The sequence below is a fragment of the Pollicipes pollicipes genome, unplaced genomic scaffold, assembly GCF_011947565.3.
Source record: "Pollicipes pollicipes isolate AB1234 unplaced genomic scaffold, Ppol_2.1 Scaffold_5724;HRSCAF=6776_pilon_pilon_pilon, whole genome shotgun sequence".
Classification (NCBI taxonomy): Eukaryota; Metazoa; Arthropoda; class Thecostraca; order Pollicipedomorpha; family Pollicipedidae; genus Pollicipes; species Pollicipes pollicipes.
Genome location: NW_023596746.1, coordinates 24054099 through 24073157, shown reverse-complemented (window position 1 = coordinate 24073157; position 19059 = coordinate 24054099). Strand labels below are relative to the sequence as shown.

General features: G+C 60.5%; 1 protein-coding gene across 1 annotated transcript in view; it reads right to left on the bottom strand.

Moving 5' to 3' along the window:
- Positions 1-19059, bottom strand: part of LOC119102848 (brefeldin A-inhibited guanine nucleotide-exchange protein 3) — a 62827-nt gene that overhangs the window by 5471 nt on the left and 38297 nt on the right. Inside the window, exon 6 of the mRNA XM_037226300.1 lies at positions 1319-1550. Within this exon, the coding sequence (XP_037082195.1) occupies positions 1319-1550 (232 nt within the window). The remainder of the gene's footprint in view (positions 1-1318; positions 1551-19059) is intronic.

Sequence of the window (19059 nt, the reverse complement as noted above, 5' to 3'; positions counted from 1 at the left end):
TAGCATAAACGGCGGCGGCCCGGTGACGGAAGGCAGCCGCCGTTCCGCCGGGCCTACGCCGGACCGGTCCTCGTCAGGACCAGCGGAGTGGGGACAGTCACCCACACCGTTACCAGAAAACGGCCCCGCACAGCCGGATGGACATAACTCAGCCAGAATACGGCACAGGCGATAGAAAGATGACCGCTATTGCGGCAGCACTGCCTGACAACAGGCCACAACCGGACTTTGACAGGCGCATTCAGGAGTCATGCGGGATGTTTCTGTCTCTCCAAAAACTTTCACTGGTAGTGGAGGGGGTGGAATGGGGGTGGGGGGGGACGACGGGGGGGGGGGGGACGGGGGTGGCTACACTATCCTTTTGTTTTTTTTTAACCAACATCATAGCCAAAAGTTGATACCACACCATTCCTGGCGCATCTATCAACAACCGAACCCGACGTGGACTAGCCAATCAGCCAGTAGCAGCCAGTAACGTTGCTAGCTATAGCCCCACACAGTCAGGCGCGCGCGCTCATCTGAGATGCAAAACACGCCGTAAATGTCATGGGAGCTCATTTCTGCTTTGTTGTCACCTTAAAACACACAAATCAAGTGGCACCTGTCCAAACAAAAGTGACTGAGGACGAGGCTCCACCGAGATCAGCGGCGATTACGCCCCCGCCGTTCGCCACGATCGCCAGCAAACCACACCAGCCAGCAAACGATCGCGGGGTGGCACGGCCGCTGTTGAAAGGGAGCGCTCGCTCGCCGAGCAATGTCGACTTCCGAAGGTGTCGTACCCCCCCCCCCCCCGCCCCCTCTCTAAAACATATTTCCCACTGCACGGATGCTTCACTGATTTAGCGATTTGACCGTGCGACATCCTGTGATTACTAGTTCAATGGGTACTGCTGTGAGCAGACGGCCAGCTAGCGCAGTAGGCCGCTCTATCGGTCACCGGATCCACCGACCTGATGCGCCAGCTAACGCAGTAGACCGCTCTATCGGCCACCGGATCCACTGACCTGATGCGCCAGCTGATGCAGTAGACCACTCTATCGGCCACCGGATCCACTGACCTGATGCGCCAGCTGACGCAGTAGGCCGTTCTATCGGTCACCGGATCCAATGACCCTGATGCGCCAGCTGACGCAGTAGACCGCTCTATCGGCCACCGGATCCACTGACCTGATGCGCAGCTGATGCAGTAGACCCCGGACCCAATGACCTGATGCGCCAGCTGACGCAGTAGACCGCTCTATCGGCCACCGGATCCACTGACCTGATGCGCCAGCTGATGCAGCAGGTCGCTCTATCGATCACCGGATCCACTGACCTGATGCGCCAGCTGACGCAGCCGGTCGCTCTCGCGACCGGTGCAGTCGCGGCGCGCGGCCACCTTGACCTGACCAATGTCGCCGTAGAAGTTATCTGAATCGGCGTGGAAGGCGGCCATGAGCCGGTGGAGGGGGCGCAGGGTGAGCGCCAGCGCTCGGTGCAGCGCCACCGTCACCAGCTCCCACTGCTCGGGACGCAGACCCTCAGCGCCGCCGCTCATCACCAGGTGCCTGCCGGCGCCGACAGGGACAGTCATGACAGGGGACGGTTACGACTGGGGGCAATCACGGCACGTTAACACTGACGACAGGGGGCAACAGTCACGACAGGCGGACGGTCACGACAAGGAGCAATGGTCACGGCAGGGGACGGTGACGACTGGGGACAGTTACGACACGAGACGGCCACGACAGGGAGCAACAGTCACGACAGGCGGACAGTCACGACAAGGAGCAACAGTCACGACAAGCAAACAATCACGACAAGGGGCAGCAGTCACGACACGCAAACAGTCACGACAGGGGACGGTCCCGACTGGGGGCAATCACGGCACGGGACGATGACGACAGGGAGCAGCAGTCACGAACGGCAAGCAGTCACGACAAAGGGCAGCAGTCACGACAGGCGAACAGTCACACACGCCGACGGTCACGACAGGGAGTAGCAGTCACGACAGGCAAACAGTCACGACAAGGGGCAGCAGTCACGGCACGCAAACAGTCACGACAGGCAGCAACAGTCACGAAAGCGGACGGTCACGACTGGGGGCGATCACGGCACGGAACGGTCACGACAGGGAGTAGCAGTCACGAACGGCAAGCAGTCACGACAAAGGGCAGCAGTCACGACAGGCGAACAGTCACACACGCCGACGGTCACGACAGGGAGTAGCAGTCACGACAGGCAAACAGTCACGACAAGGGGCAGCAGTCACGGCACGCAAACAGTCACGACAGGCAGCAACAGTCATGAAAGCGGACGGTCACGACTGGGGGCGATCACGGCACGGAACGGTCACGACAGGGAGCACGCAAACAGTCACGACAAGGGGCAGCAGCCACGACAGGCAAACAGTCACGACATGGAGCAGCAGTCACGGCACGCGGACAGTCACGACAGGGTTCACCACATGCCCCTGAGAAACATGAGAAACATCGCAGCCCACAGAAAGAAAAAAAAAACATCGCGGAAACATCGCGACCGCAGTCCCAGAGTTATAGGCGGTGGCAGCCCAGATAATAACGAGAGCCCAGTTCTTCATGGAAAAAGACGCCAGATCTCAGCATTGCTCGGTTTGCTACAAGGCATGCCGATCAGGCGACCTGTAAAAACGAGGGGCACGCGGATGCCTCCATGCTAGAGAAGTTCGATGCTTACCGTGTGGCATGCTAATCCGACTTGGGCTCCGACTCAATTTTTCGAGCCGGCTCAGCACCAGTTCACAGATTTTGGGGTCCGATTCAGCTCATGACTCATAGCCGGTCCAAATGCTTTGATTTCGCCCAGTTCAGACCCATCGCTTGCGTTTGATCATGTCGCTCATGCCTCACGCGGCTTGCGAAATCAAAGATTCGATTCAGCTATGGTCCATCGTCTTCTGATTCGTTTATATAAAGAGAGAGACATATATATATATATATATATATATATATATATATATATATATATATTAGCCTAAAAGCCAGTCTGGTTTAAGCCTAGCAGGTACAGGGCAGCAAACAATATCTTTTCTGTGACCTGTGATCAAAACCTGCTCTCTCAAGTTTCTCAGCTCCAGGCTAGCACATTCTACTTGGCACCTACGACCCAGACCCATGAGTTATATCGTGTGCAATGTAGACTAGACCGCACTAAACCCGACAGTCCTCGGGAGGTCACATTCCGCGACATACAATCCAAACATGAGACGAGACGATCTTGCCACTTTTGCTGTTAATTTCACGCAGCCTCAGCTACTGAGGCCAAATGAAATAAATACATGACTGCATATATTGAGGCTGCACATCTTCAGCATGCCATTGTTGCAATAGCGTGCTTACAGCAGTGCAAGTAGTGAATGAGGGGTCAGATATATACTAGTTCATTTTTGTGACATTTGACAAAGCAAAATATGACCAGCCCCTGCATTTTATAGATAGTAGATGAACTTTCACTGATTTGAGCAAAGGACATAGGAATGCAGGATGCCACGAAACGCGTAATATCTACGTCATATCCACTGTACCACGTAATATCCTCTGGTTCCTGGCTGAAAATTGGCAAACTGTAGGTCACTGTTGATAATCTTTTGTTTGCTGCTTAAAAATTGCAATACCAAACTTTGTGCCGGTTTTGCAAATAACTAATAATGCGTGCTGTTCACTTAAACACTCTGAAATAGTCTGTTAATTTGTGTACGACGCGCTTTGCAACAGTATTCCTAAAGCACCGCAAGATGTGGCCGATGTGGTCGATTGGCATGAGCATAGGCCGCAGATGAGTTGTTCCGTACACGTAACCAATTTACCGACTTTCTCGTACCCGGCGAAGAAAGGCATCGGCTTCGGCGAAGGAATTCCAATAAATGACGTCACCACCCAACGGACTTACCGCGCGCTGTGAACGGGTTTCCCTTAACTTACGAAGAAAGGGCCTCAGGTGTGCACCTCAAATACCAGAGCTACACCCAGGACACCGATCAGGCCTGATAGCCAGCGTGAGCTGGCTCCCCGGTTCCCGCCCAGCCAATCCACCCGGAGTCGGCGACCGTGCACAAGGACCGAACCACGGACGTCTTTTGTCTGGAGGCGCCACCACCGGCGGCGGCCGCCGTGCCGGCGAGCTGGCGGGCCGCCGCCGATGGGCTGAGCTTGCAGCACGTGACGACAGGGTGCGACGGATAGTCCCGCTGTCACGAGACTGAGCCCCTCCGGGCAGGCCCGGCAGGGCCCGGACAGCCGGCTGCTCCCCGGGCCAGCCCGGTCCTGTCCGACCTGGGCTCTTCTCTCCGCCTACATCCCGCACCAGTTCTTGGGGAGAGATGAGCTGCAGTCAAACTGGAGAGCACAGGTCGTCCCAGAGAAGTGGCTACATCCCTGGGGATGGTGTTAACTCTCAGACAAACAAAAAGCCATTCGGACGTTCCAGAAAGGTGGAGTGCCACACAGCAGCGCGACTGCTATCACGATGGCCATCGCACGGTGTCGCTGCCATCGCCGCCATACATCCACATTCCCTTGCGGTGACTTGACACAGCAGTCAAATCCTACGGCAGCTGTCACACAGTGTACGGACGGGCACGGCTGATCATGGCTCACTGAGCCACCACCACCGTTGCCTCGGTGCGCATCTCACGCTCAGAGGCTCGTCTGGTCCCAGCTGTCTGCAGCGGCGCCAAACTCAGAGTCCAACTCGGCCCGTCGGGTGCAGCGGCGCCCCTCGTCGCTGCTGTCTGGTGCGGCGCCGGGCCCAGAGCCCGCTTCGGCGCACCGGCTGCAGCGGCGCCAGACTCAAAAGTCCGCCTCGGTCCGCCGGCTGCGGCGGCGCCAGGCCCGCAGTCCGCCTCGGCCCGCCGGCTGCCGCGGCGCCAGGCCCGCAGTCCGCCTCGGCCCGCCGGCTGCCGCGGCGCCAGGCCCGCAGTCCGCCTCGGCCGCCGGCTGCCGCGGCGCCAGGCCCGCAGTCCGCCTCGGCCCGCCGGCTGCAGCGGCGCCAGGCTCAGAGTCAGCCTCGGCCCGCCGGCTGCAGCGGTGCTAGCCCCGGGCCGCCGCCGCCGCCGCCACAGTTAGCGGGCACCCACGCCGCTAATTGCCAGCTGGCTAACGAGGCGACGGCCGCGGACGGCTGATGACGAGTGCGTCCGGCGACGCAGCGAGCGGGCATCGCCGCCGCCGCCGCCGCCGCAGCGTCCACCTGCCGCGGCCAATTACAACGCCGCCGGCTCGGGCGGCACCTCACGTCAGACGTCTCTCCCACGCCGTCGCGCAGCAGCGCCACGGATGCTGTTGCTGGACCGGCGAGCGTGTATCCTGCCGTCGCCCCGTTCGCGAGCATTCAACGGCTGGCCGGCCTAAGCGCGTCAGCGGGCTCTTCCCGGCGGTTGGTTGGCGACTTCATGGGACGTTTCAGCTCGGAGAACATCGCGGTTTGTGACATTGCTTCGACGGCCGCCGCGGGCGCGTTATCACTCACTGCAGGCCATCAAGGCGGCTCCAAAAGCCTGTCTAATGACATTGTCATCAAGCCGCCGCTGCCCGCAAGGTGCCGCGGTGGATTCCGCTGCATACTGCGGCAGAACGGAGAAGTTGTGATGCATGAGACACGTTATTACAAATCCGAAAGACAATTTTTTTTACTACCACGGATGCCGTTGACTGTTTTTGGAGCGTTTGCAGCGCGCCAACAGCAGTGGTCATTTTGCGCATTACATTCGCCCCGTCTGGACTCGGGGCCCGGCCTTATTTGTAGCCATCATGCCATCTGCCTGCACCCAACAGCAAACAGCATGACGGCGTACTGTCCGTGATAACCGGACACCGAGAAACTAGTGCTAGTTCCTGGGTTTTCATAGCCGGTGACGCTGCTCGTGACGTTGACGTAACTGTTGGAGTTCCAGCGTCTGTCATGCCTAGCGGTGCGGCAATTACATGGAAAAATCAATTCAGAGGTTCGTAAGAACTCCATGGGGAAAACGCCCTTCAACCGATCTATGGCGGCCGGGGCGAATGCCACGGACGCCAAAAGATAACGGCAGTCACGCCACGCGGCATGCGGCCAGCTCTCCGTTCGGACTAGTCAGGAGCTGCAGACAGCTCCCCGTGCGGACTAGTCGGGAGCGGCGGCCAGCTCTCCGTTTGTTTTGTTCAGAAGAGGAGGCTGCTGCCAGCCCTCCGTTCGGACTGGTCAGGAGCGGCAGACAGCTTCCCGTTCGGACAGTCAGGAGCGGCAGACAGCTCCCCGTTTGGGCTAGTCAGGAGCTGCAGACAGCTCCCCGTTCGGACTGGTCAGGAGCGGCGGCCAGCTCTCCGTTCGTTTTGTTCAGAACCGGCGGCTGCTGCCAGCTCTCCGGTCGGACTGGTCAGGAGCGGCGGCTGCCGCCAGCTCTCCGTTGGCTCGGCTGCTGCCAGCTCTCCGTTCGGACTGGTCAGGAGCGGTGGCTGCTGCCAGCTCTCCGTTGGCTCGGCTGCTGCCAGCTCTCCGTTCAGACTGGTCACAAGTGGCGGCTGCTGCCCATAAGCCGAGGGGGGGGGGGGGGGGGAGAGACGCTGTGCACACAGTCCGACCCACTGAGGCACTGACGACGCCAGACTGTGCTATTGTTGATCGACGGCACCACTTTCTATCAGATACCAGTGCCAGACAGGTGCCACTGTACGTCAGCATTGTATGTCAGACATCGCCGTCCGTCATAAGCCGCTGTGAGTGACACATAACTGTTCATCCGACATCCATAATCTGTCCTCATCATCATCTGTCATCAACATCCGTCATCAACATCACTGTCCATCAGACATCCCCGTGCGTCAGGCATCGCCGTCCATCAGACATCCCCGTCCGTCAGACATCACTGTCCCCTAGACATAACAGTGGATTAGACATCACTGTCCGTTCGACATCAAAACCGCTAGACCGACAGACCAGCCGTCAAACGCTGCTATCAGTCTGCAGCATCCTCCTCCACTTCTGAACCGCCAACGCACTCACAACCCTGGCCCACTGCGCACCTGGCGACCGTCCGCGCGCGCACGCTCTCCCTCTCTCCCCCTCGCCCTCGCCCTCTCGCCGTTGCGCTGCACGCGTGCTCGGCGGCCATACGACTGCCGCACGCAGGCTGTCTGGCAGCCCAGTCACAGCAACGCCCCGTTCGTGTCTGGCCGCATCGCCGCCAGCAGCAGACGCCGGGGTTTCCAGATGGGGCCCGTGTCAGAGCGGGTAAGTCGGGAACACGCTGGCTCATCAATTCTAAGATTGCAGATATGGACCAAATCTTGGGGGCCCAGACGCCGGCTTAAGATGCCCCCAACCCGTGGCTCCAGATTTTATCGGTTCGCGGTGGAGCCACTGGCGGTCGACAGAAAGGCAAGCGATCTATTTCAGGCACGCCATCAGCCCAGTGTGATCTTCACGCAGCACAGGCATCCCATCTAAAGACCCGCCCGCGCTGCCGGTGGGGCGTCAGCTGCGGGCGGCCGGGTGACGCGCCGCGCCGCCGGCACCCGGAGGTCCAGCGCGGCGGCGACACCAGCGCCGCCGGCGGCCGCCGATGTCAGCTGCCCGTACCGCAACACGAGCGGCGGCCACCAAAGGCCGGCTGCGGGCCGCAGAGCGACCGCACGGGCGGGCGACGCGCTCACGAGCACGGCCGACCGACACCGGCCGACACAGGCGGACGCAGGGCCCGGCCTCCGGGACAGTCAGCGGCCTGACGCTCTGGCACGGGCGGTGTTCACAAGTACGGCCGACCGGCACCGGCCGACACAGCGGCGGGCCGCGCTCGAGGGCCGGCACAGGCGGACGGAAGGGCCCGGGCTCCGGGACAGTCAGCGGCCTGACGCTCCGACACGGGCGGTGTTCACGAGTACGGCCGACCGGCACCGGCCGACACAGAGGCGGGCCGCGCTCGAGGGCCGGCACAGGCGGATGGAAGGGCCCGGGCTCCGGGGACAGGTAGCAGCATGAGGCTCTGCCACGGGCCCTCGTACCAGACACGCCGGAAGTGGCCCACAGCAGTCGACGCACAGCCTGCACCCGTCAATGGGTGAACAGTGTGGCGCGCAAGGGGCGGTGTCGTCCGTCCCAGTTGTCACTGCAGTGGACACAGGTACACAGTGTTGCTATCGACCGGTGGTTGTGCCGGCAGCTTGGCCACACAAGCTTGGCTGGGCTGGTCTGTGGCCAGTGACGCCAGCTGATGGCGTCACAGTGCCGATCAGTCCACCAACGACTGGAAATAATGTTTGAAAGAAAGAAACTTGGAACGACTGAGCGACGACTGAAGCTCTAACTTTGAAGACCGGAGCACCATTTACAGACACTTCGGGAACTGTCGACATTCCTTCTTTCAAGCGCAAGGCTTTGTATTTCACGGGAACGGTAAACGTCGACATTTTTTAACCAGCCTGAGCAGGTCAGTCTGGCAGTTTGCGCTAAGAAACGCACTTGCTAGCCCCCGCAAATTTCAACAGTGTGGACTGCTTCCACCGGCGCTGGGACGTGGGCTGAGAGTCTGGGCCGATCCCAACTACTACTGATTTCAAATCCGACGCGCTACGGCAGATAATGTGAACGCAGGGCGGACGCTGGCGCAGTACGTGACATGCCCTTCTTCCCCAGGTCATTTTAAGATATATCATACGGTTGACCCGTGTGCTAACACAAATAAGGTCGAATCACGTCTCTGTCGCATCTGATTAACTGTCACCCGTCCGAGGAGTTCAAATACTTTGCCTCAAAGTGCGCCACCATTCACTACCAAGGGGTAGTTAATAGCCACGGTCATCCTATTACATGCGATGCTGAAAGCGTTCGTCGCGTCATCAGTGACAGACTGGTGATTTGGGCTCGGTATTACGTCCCCCGGGGTAAAGCCGGTTGTAACCAAAGCACATCATCAACTGCTGTCGGCGGTAATTCTCGTCAATTCAGGTCATCCCACCGGCTGTAATGATCTTGACAGCAAACCGTTTGGGGTCTTTCGGACATACACCCGTTCATTTGCACTACACATTTACATTTACCACTACATTTACACTACGTTCATTAAACGACTCCCTACGCCGCCGTTAAAATGTTCTAGTTATTTTGACTCCATTCTGGCACCGTGGGCCACGTCGGCAAATGCAAGGCTTTCCCTGATTTGGCATTGCTCTTGCGTGATCGTTGAAATGGTCACGGGCATTTACAACAATCATCGTGTACTCATTCCACACTTCCCAAACCTACAGCAGGGGTTATGTGGTGCAAACAGTGGAAGGAATGCGTCACAGGGCACCGATTTGCACTGCATTTTCACCAGACAGACTTCTGTTTATCAGGTCACATCTCGGTGGCGGGGCATTGTAGGAGGCCGACACCTTCAGGCCAGGTGGAAAGAGATTCCGACTACGCCAGCCTTCATCCCAACGTGATCTGCTGGACCATGTGGAGGATTCTCTCGGAGAATCGGACAGGTTGTACCAGTCACGCCCGCCGCGGGTCAACAGGTACTTACCAGACGAGCTTTGACAACCCAACCACAAGTCCGACGGCTTGTGTACAAACAGAGAACACTTCCCCTCTCTGAGGAGACTGGATAAGGCTCAGGACAAAATATCGCTTTCTGGCGGGTCCTGATCAAGGTCCGGGATAAAGGGTCTCTCCAGCCGTCATTGGCCGCGATCTGTCCAAGTTTATAAATCGCCCCCAGTTTGGGCCAGCGTACCTGCTCATCAACGTCCTTGACTGCCTCGCTTTCTCCTGCTCATCTCGGCCTTTCTGCAAGCCAGTTTTCGTTTGGCGGCTCGCTGACGGCCACCCACTCATTTACACTACACGCTCAACTAAGGGCCCCAGCCGCCGCTACCCTGAGAACGGCTTTGAGGCGGCACCAGCAAGAACGAGGCCGTGCAACGAACCGGAGGAGGGGGGGGGGGGGGGGGGGCGGCACGTCGCTTCGGCTAACGCCAACTTTCTTGATCATCTCAAGGACACGAAAATGCCAGGAATTCAGCGAGCCCCATGTTGGTTGCCACCACAAGCCGCTGAACGTGTGGTAAACTCACCATTAACACCTTATTTTAGCCCGTGCGGTTGGTGTGATTCGCGTAACGTCCTCTGGGTTTTCGGAGGAAGCTCACAAAACGTTTCGCGAATCATTGCTTAAATGGTTCCTTCACTGAATTGTTCGTCATCAGCTCAGGTTTATTTAAAAAGCGCTCTTCGACCAGCAAGCCAAAAACTGCACTCGATGCGACGAAGATCATGGAATTTTCCTGTTTTCTGACAGCATTTCACCATTATCAATCAGCCCTTCGATCTTTCCCCTGCAATATTTCTGCAACGTGCTGTCCGCACCCTGCGCTGCATGGCGACCCGGTACGCTCATGGTGTGAACAGGTCTGCGATTCAGTACTCCTGACCATCCACAGCGCTATGGTGGAGAAAGCCCAGGCCCGCACTGTACAAATGGCGACTTTACTGTCCTAACGCGCATGCACCGTGGTACAAAAGTTATTTTCGTGGAGCGCGCTTATCCCCTAATTCCTGGATGAGCCCCAAAGTTGGGGGGACTTTTCAGCGTCACCAACACCTCAACCTAAATAAAGCTCACAAAACTGCGAAAGTGCGATGAACAAAGCTCGTTACCTATGACGAGATCATCGATCATCTAGAGAATGCCTTCTGGAGCATATGCGCCACTAGTTCAACAGACCTGCGAACGCTTCAAAATAATTGAATATTCGCCACACGCGAGCGCTCGATCGAATATTTCCACGTTGCAAATCGGCATGATCAGCACCATCCGTCACGCACGCCACTCAACAGGCGCGCCGAGCATGGCGTGGGCCCCGCTGAGGTAGCCTGCCCCCAAACTGTGGCTTCGCATGCGGTCGCCTGTAATGCAGACGCCACGCCAGCGCCGGCGGCCGGCCGTCGCGCACCGTCCGCCGCCGCGCGCTGCACAGACGCCGGCCGAGCCCCCGTGACGGACCGCGCCGGCGCGCCGGCGGCCGTGTGCACTGGGTGCAGCCGCTGTGATGCATAGGCGCCATTTCAAAGGCTGGAACGGGCCCGGTCGTCAGTAATAACCGCGCCGCCGTGTGAGCCCGACCGAAACAACTGTGGGACCGGACTCTTAAAATATGCAATTACACGCCGAAAATGTCGACTTTATAACCTACTAACAGCGGACATGAGCAGCACAACAAAGACCAAAACTATTCTTGCATTATCCGTTCCGGACAGATATGCGGATAGCGGCGGACGTGTTCTATTTTCGCCGCCTGAACGCACGCGATCGGTGTTGTGCTGGCGCGCCATAGGTGTGAGCCGGTCTGAGAGGCTGGCAGCAACCGACGGCTCCTGCCTCTTACGTCACTGCCCACAGCTGCCGGGGCTGCCCGGTCTGGGCCAGTCGCGACCTCCCACCGCTCCCCACCCCCTCTGCCCGTCCATCCGCCGCTCGTTTGTCCGTCCGGTCGGTCCGTTCTTGTCAGCTGGCCCGTCCGTCCCTGTCGGCCGGTCCGTCCCTGTCGGTTGGTCCGTCTGTCCCTGCCGGCCAGTCAGTCCGTCCTTGTCGGCTGGCCCGTCCGTCCCTGTGGGCTGCTTGGTCCGTCCGTCCCTGTCGGCCGGTCCGTCCGCCGCTGTCGGCAGATCGGTCCGTCCCTGTTAGCCGGTCCGTCCATCCCTGTCGGCCGGTCCGTCCGTCCCTGTCGGCAGATCGGTCCGTCCCTGTCGGCTGATCCGTCCGTCCCTGTCGGCCGGCCGGCGGCACGCGGGTCGTGCCGTGCGGCCGCCGGTCCGTGACGACCGACGCCGGCGCCGCGCCGCGCTTCGTGACGGCCCGGCCCACTTGATAAGTGCAAAATGATACTTAGCATTTGCGTTCGAGCAGATTCTGGCGGAATAATGTGCGAAAGCCGGCGTAAGCGACGCCAGATTCGCATGACACGGCACTGGCGCGCGGCGGTTACCGCTGGTTTACGACCGCTGTCGGCGTGATTTTCTCCCCCAGCCAATCCGACGAGGCAGTAAACGCTGCGGCACACGTAACATCAGACCCATTTGGTACTTCAGTGCGCCGGCCGGCCGGCACCGGAACTGGGCCGGCACATGGCACCCGTGACCTGCCAATGGGTCCTCTGACCCGCAAATCGGACCCGAGGACGGGCCGTGTCACCAGAGGCCCGACCCGTGACCCGCCGACGGGTCCTGCCACCCGCGAATGGGACCCGCCGCCGGCGGCGGGCCCGGAACCTGTGAATGGGACCTGTGAAGCACATATGGGACCTGTGACGTGCCGATGGGACCCGCGACATTCGAAGGGGAACTGCGATGTACGATGGGACCTGTGACACACATATGGAACCTGCGACATACGGATAGGACCTGCGACTCGCCGATGAGACAGACCTGTGACTCACAGATGGGACATGCGACATACGGATAGGACCTGCGACTCGCCGATGAGACAGACCTGTGACGCACAGATGGGACATGCGACATACGGATAGGACCTGCGACTCGCTGATGAGACCTGTGACACACATATGGAACCTGCGAAATACGGATAGGACCTGCGACTCGCAGATGAGACCTGTGACGCACAGACGGGACATGCGACATACAGATAGGACCTGTGACTCGCAGCTGTGACGTGTAACGCACAGATGGAACCTGCGACATGCAGATAAGGACCTGCGACTCGCAGCTGAGACCTGTGACACACAGATGGACATGCGACGCACGCATGACTTTTGGCGCAAAGATGGGACCAGTGACGCACAAATGGCGCATGTGGCTTGCGGATGAAACAAGCCATCATGCAGATGTACTGAGGACTGGCCATCGACAAGCCACTGCCGGACGAAACCTATCAACCACATGTGGATCCAATACGAAACCATGCAGACCAGGTGCGTTCAGACATATGACACCCATTGGAATCGTCAGACAAGGGTTTTACGTAGTTGTTAGCCCACATAATACCGTGCCGACCAATATCTGGTCAGTTTCGATCTTGCACTCGGCTAACCAGCTCAGTCGGCAGCCATGCCCTGCTCTCCGGGTGCTGGGCGCAAATAATACTTCATACAAACACATGAACCTGGAGAAGCTTCCTATCTGAAGCACGTCATGGTCCAAGCGAGGGGACATGCAGTGCGCCAGACACAAACCACTTATTACAACCACAAATGTCCAAGCCACAGAAGTCACCATTGCATTTCTTTAGACTTTCAACGGGGCGATGAACGCGTTGTGGACGGGGCTCACGACCTCACAGCCGTCACAGTGGCACGGTCACTTATAGTCATCGATCTGCGCGAGACTAAACAACTGGCACGTGATCGTCACATGTTCCGTCCCGCGCCGTCTGACGCGGTGCCAGCCAGGATAACCGCCCCAACCAACACGCTGGCCCGACAGCGCGGCCGCCGCCCGCGGCGCCCGACCCCTCCCCAGTCCGACATGCTTGCAGCGAGGCCAGACGCTCGGCGTGCGACAGCTGGCGGCCGGCAGCACGGCGGGAGGAGGGCCACCGGCGGACCGGCGTCTGAGGAGCGTCACCGGCGGACCAGCGTCCGAGGGGTGTCACCGGCGGACCGGCGTCCGAGGAGCGTCACCGGCGGACCGGCGTCTAAGGAGCGTCACCGGCGGACCGGCGTCTAAGGAGCGTCACCGGCGGACCAGCGTCCGAGGAGCGTCACCGGCGGACCGGCGTCTGAGGAGTGTCACCGGCGGACCGGCGTCTGAGCAGCGTCACTGGCGGACCGGCGTCTGAGGAGTGTCACCGGCGGACCGGCGTCTGAGGAGTGTCACCGGCGGACCGGCGTCCGAGGAGTGTCACCGGCGGACCGGCGTCTAAGGAGCGTCACCGGCGGACCGGCGTCCGAGGAGCGTCACCGGCGGACCGGCGTCTAAGGAGCGTCACCGGCGGACCAGCGTCCGAGGAGTGTCACCGGCGGACCGGCGTCCGAGGAGCGTCACCGGCGGACCGGCGTCTGAGGAGTGTCACCGGCGGACCGGCGTCCGAGGAGTGTCACCGGTGGACCGGCGTCTGAGGAGCGTCACCGGCGGACCGGCGTCTGAGGAGCGTCACCGGCGGACCAGCGTCCGAGGAGCGTCAACGGCGGACCGGCGTCTAAGGAGCGTCACCGGCGGACCGGCGTCTAAGGAGCGTCACCGGCGGACCAGCGTCCGAGGAGCGTCACCGGCGGACCGGCGTCTGAGGAGTGTCACCGGCGGACCGGCGTCTGAGGAGTGTCGCCGGCGGACCGGCGTCCGAGGAGTGTCACCGGCGGACCGGCGTCCGAGGAGCGTCACCGGCGGACCGGCGTCTGAGGAGCGTCACCGGCGGACCGGCGTCCGAGGAGCGTCACCGGCGGACCGGCGTCTGAGGAGCGTCACCGGCGGACCGGCGTCTAAGGAGCGTCACCGGCGGACCGGCGTCTAAGGAGCGTCACCGGCGGACCGGCGTCTAAGGAGCGTCACCGGCGGACCAGCGTCCGAGGAGCGTCACCGGCGGACCAGCGTCCGAGGAGCGTCACCGGCGGACCAGCGTCCGAGGAGCGTCAACGGCGGACCGGCGTCTAAGGAGCGTCACCGGCGGACCGGCGTCTAAGGAGCGTCACCGGCGGACCAGCGTCCGAGGAGCGTCACCGGCGGACCGGCGTCTGAGGAGTGTCACCGGCGGACCGGCGTCTGAGCAGTGTCACCGGCGGACCGGCGTCTGAGGAGTGTCACCGGCGGACCGGCGTCTGAGGAGTGTCACCGGCGGACCGGCGTCCGAGGAGTGTCACCGGCGGACCGGCGTCTAAGGAGCGTCACCGGCGGACCGGCGTCCGAGGAGCGTCACCGGCGGACCGGCGTCCGAGGAGCGTCACCGGCGGACCGGCGTCTGAGGAGTGTCACCGGCGGACCGGCGTCTGAGCAGTGTCACCGGCGGACCGGCGTCTGAGGAGTGTCACCGGCGGACCGGCGTCTGAGGAGTGTCACCGGCGGACCGACGTCCGAGGAGTGTCACCGGCGGACCGGCGTCTAAGGAGCGTCACCGGCGGACCGGCGTCCGAGGAGCGTCACCGGCGGACCGGCGTCTAAGGAGCGTCACCGGCGGACCAGCGTCCGAGGAGCGTCACCGGCGGCGACCAGCACGGACGCGGTCGACCACGGGCCGAGCTGTCCGCACACAGCTCGGCTCTCTCGTCCCGGGCCACCAGCGACCACGTCTACCAGCGGCAGAACGAAAACACCTGTGATGTCCGCTGATCCGCCAAAACAGCGCACCGCCGCGACGCCATCGCAACTGAAGGCCGCCGTCCGCCACAACGCATCAGTCTCCCTCATTCGGCAAGCCGCATCGGCCCAGTTCTCCCCGCAAGTTTACCTCCCGCGGGCGCCAGAGCACCGGAAAGAGGCGCTCGCCTCGCGCCTGAGTGGCAGAATGTGACGATCGTCTCGTGACAGGGTAGTGGAAGAGGTACCGCGTACCCGATGCCAGTGTGGCGACCGGGGGCGCCTGCACGGGCCGGTGGCGGGCAGGCCGAGGACGCTTGCACGGGCCGGCAGCGGGCAGACCGGAGACGCCTGCACGGGCCGGTCGGCAGCGGGCAGGCTGGGGGACGCCTGAATGGGCCGGCAGCGGGCAGACCGAGGACGCCTGCACGCGCCGGCAGCGGGCAGACCGGAGACGCCTGCACGGGCCGGTCGGCAGCGGGCAGGCTGGGGGACGCCTGAATGGGCCGGCAGCGGGCAGACCGAGGACGCCTGCACGCGCCGGCAGCGGACAGACCGGAGACGCATGCACGGGCCGGTCGGCAGCGGGCAGGCTGGTTGACGCCTGAATGGGCCGGCAGCGGGCAGACCGAGGACGCCTGCACGGGCCGGCAGCGGGCAGACCGGAGACGCATGCACGGGCCGGTCGGCAGCGGGCAGGCTGGGTGACGCCTGAATGGGCCGGCAGCGGGCAGACCGAGAACGCCTGCACGGGCCGGTCGGCAGCGGGTAGACCGAGGCGCCTGCGCGGGCCGGCAGCGGGCAGGCCGAGGACGCCTGCACGGGCCGGTCGGCAGCGCGCAGACCGAGGACGCCTACACGGGCCGGCAGCGGGCAGGCCGGGGACGCCTGCACGGGCCGGCAGCAGGCAGGCCGGGGACGCGGCCGGCGCGCCGCAGCTTGGCCATGTGTCACTGTCACGCCGTCCGTGCCGGCCGGGCCGCGCCATGTGTCATCATTAGCCTGGCAGCGGTCACGGAGCCAGAAGCCACGCGTGAAGGCGCGGCCGGCGTTCACACTGGGCCGCCGCGGCCCCGACACGTCCCGCCCATCGGATGACGCCGGTGCGAGGCGAAACACCGGCAACGATCACGCGTCGATGGCGGCCCGACAGAACTCGCCGGACGCCGATCACGTCACGCATCCGGCCGGGGCTAGCCTGGAGCTGGTGTGTTTGTAACTGCGGAGAAGTGTCAGCCGGCGTGGATCAACTGAGAGCAATATCCGCTCGTCTGATGCCAAGAGCACGGAGAGCCAGCAGCTAAAAGCCGTCCCGGACGCCCAGCAGCCGAGGGCGGCGCCGCCCGAGCTGGGGCCCACCGGCACTCCGCCCTCTCCGGGTACTGAATGCCAGCATGCTTCTGAAGAACACAGCCACTTATGCAACCGTTCCAACAGCTGTCAACCAAATAATGTCACGGCAACACGCAACAGTCAGGACGTCGTATGAGAGTGGGCGATTGGGACCCGCTTGTCTTTCACATCCGTCCGGTACGGGCGAATGCATTTCAGCGAGGCAACGGCACACAGCATGGCGCGCCTCCACCTCCGTCACGCTGGCGCAGTTGGCTCGACCCGGCCCCACCGGCCATGTCAGGGAGGCAGCCGGCCCAGATTGCATCGCGAAGAGACCCCAGACGTGGCCCAAAGCTTAGCGCCTGACGCCTGTTGCCAGGCATGACGAGCTGGCGCGGGTTCAGTGCACTTCTTCAGAACGATGCAGAAGAGCAGCCTTGCTTACGCCGATGCGTGATAGCAGGATGCCTGGTCGATACTCGCGAATGTGGTGCAGTTCAAAAGGACTACGCAACTCGTCTGCTCTGAAGGCCCCATGCTGGGTCTGCACAACAGACCCTGTACCTGTACCCAAAAGCGAGCCTGTACTGGCCCCGCTGAGTGTGCTTCAGCGTTCTACGGCAACGGCGTACGAGGAGTCGGTGTCAGCTCGGGTCGGGCCGGACAGCGATCAGCTGACGCAGAGCGGCCGCGACCAACGGCCGCGGCAGCCAGCTACATGGCGCAACACGCAACCAATTTTACCTCCCTCATCGCGATCACGCTTCAAACCGTGATCGTCAGTTACATCAAGGCTTCAAAAACCCTCTGCAACGCATGTCAACCTGAAGAGGACTGGACTTTGCCAGATCGAGTTCCGCCCAACTCTCGGCGTAACAGACTCAAAGCCCCAGGCCACGTCGCCGGTAGGCAGACAGGCGCCTGGCTCAAGACACATATTCCCGGGAACCGGCCCCGGCGGGGGCACAGGAGACAATCCAGGAACCAGCTCAGGTCAAGCTGAGAGATCTAGGAAGAGCCGGGATCCAGCATGGAATATCTCTGAGGGAATCAGCACGAACCGGGACCCAGCCTGAAACAGCCGAAAGATCCGGCAAGAAATGTGACAACGCCTGCAGTTATGCCGAGAGATTTGGCAAGAATCAATAGAGACCAGGGACTCAACACCACAGACTAGAAAACAACAGACCAAAGTTTTAGCGCTAATAATCACTATCAAGGGTGGCTTAAGGTCGAAGGAAAAACCAAGATTCAGCATGAAGTGACAGCGACGGAACCAGCAAAACCAGGATCTCACCCGGAATGATTGTTAAGAGCCATTACCTACTCACATTGCGTTTCTCCGTGACCTTGCAATGCGATGTTTATCACATAATACAATTCATGGAAAAAGACTTCGAACGATTCTGGCTGGTCTTTAAAGTCATTCTGCCTGGCGATAATCCGTCACATGTCGTGAAAGAAATCATTTTCACGCCATAGTCACGACAAAAACTCTCAAGGGCTAAAGCACTACGATAATGAGGACAGATGGGGTGTTCACCTCCCGGATCCGGCCCCGGCTCTTGACGTCCCAAACTTGAACCTGAACGAAAAGGCATGCCTGAAAACGCTCGCGTATAACACATGATCAAATAAGTTACTGCAAATAATCGAATCAGCAGGCATAATCCACCGCGGATGCACGTGTGCAGTCTGGAGATTGGCCACCCTCCGTCCGAACTCAGATAATGGAGCTTCGAAACGGACCTGTAAGTTTTTATCCCGAGTCCTTGCGTTGGCGTTGATCGTCAATATACCAATGGTCTCGAGATACTGAGCGATTTCTGGACAGATTATGAAAACATTGGACGTTGCCCGCAATGCCCACCGTTACCAGCGAACAACTGTGGTCCAGAACACCGCCTCGGAAGGGGGGGGGGGGACGCGGTTTTGAAAGGCAAAAACCCGCGCCCTAATTTCTAAAATTTCCTCGAATTTCGCCTTTTTTTATCTTAACGCCGTTCTAAAACAAACTTTCCTCGTAAAAGCCAACAGGATTATATTCGAAGTCCGAAAATCTGTCATGTTATGTCCAACTACAACCATCTCGCGGGTGGGAGAGAACAGCCCGGCTGCCTCTCCCCTGTATCCGCCATTGCCAGTGAATAAGGTTACGGACAACAAATCAGACAAAAAAAAACCCTAGGGCGTGCAAAAGGCAGAGAATGCTCCGAGTTTGTGCAAGCTACCAATAAAACGAAACCGCAGTAATGAATCACCCAGCCCCCGCATGCAAACAGCCGACATTCAGTGCTGGGATGAGGGCTGCTCAGAACACAGCCGGCTAAGCCATAGTGTCTTGATGATCCGTGTCACGGACAAGCTTTGGAATACACTAACCAAGACCACACTGCAGTCATTCAGGCTGCCACATCCTGGCACGCAATACACGGCATCGCGCAAACGGCGAAACGTGCGGGGAACATGAGGCAGGTAACACCGAAAATCTTAATCGAA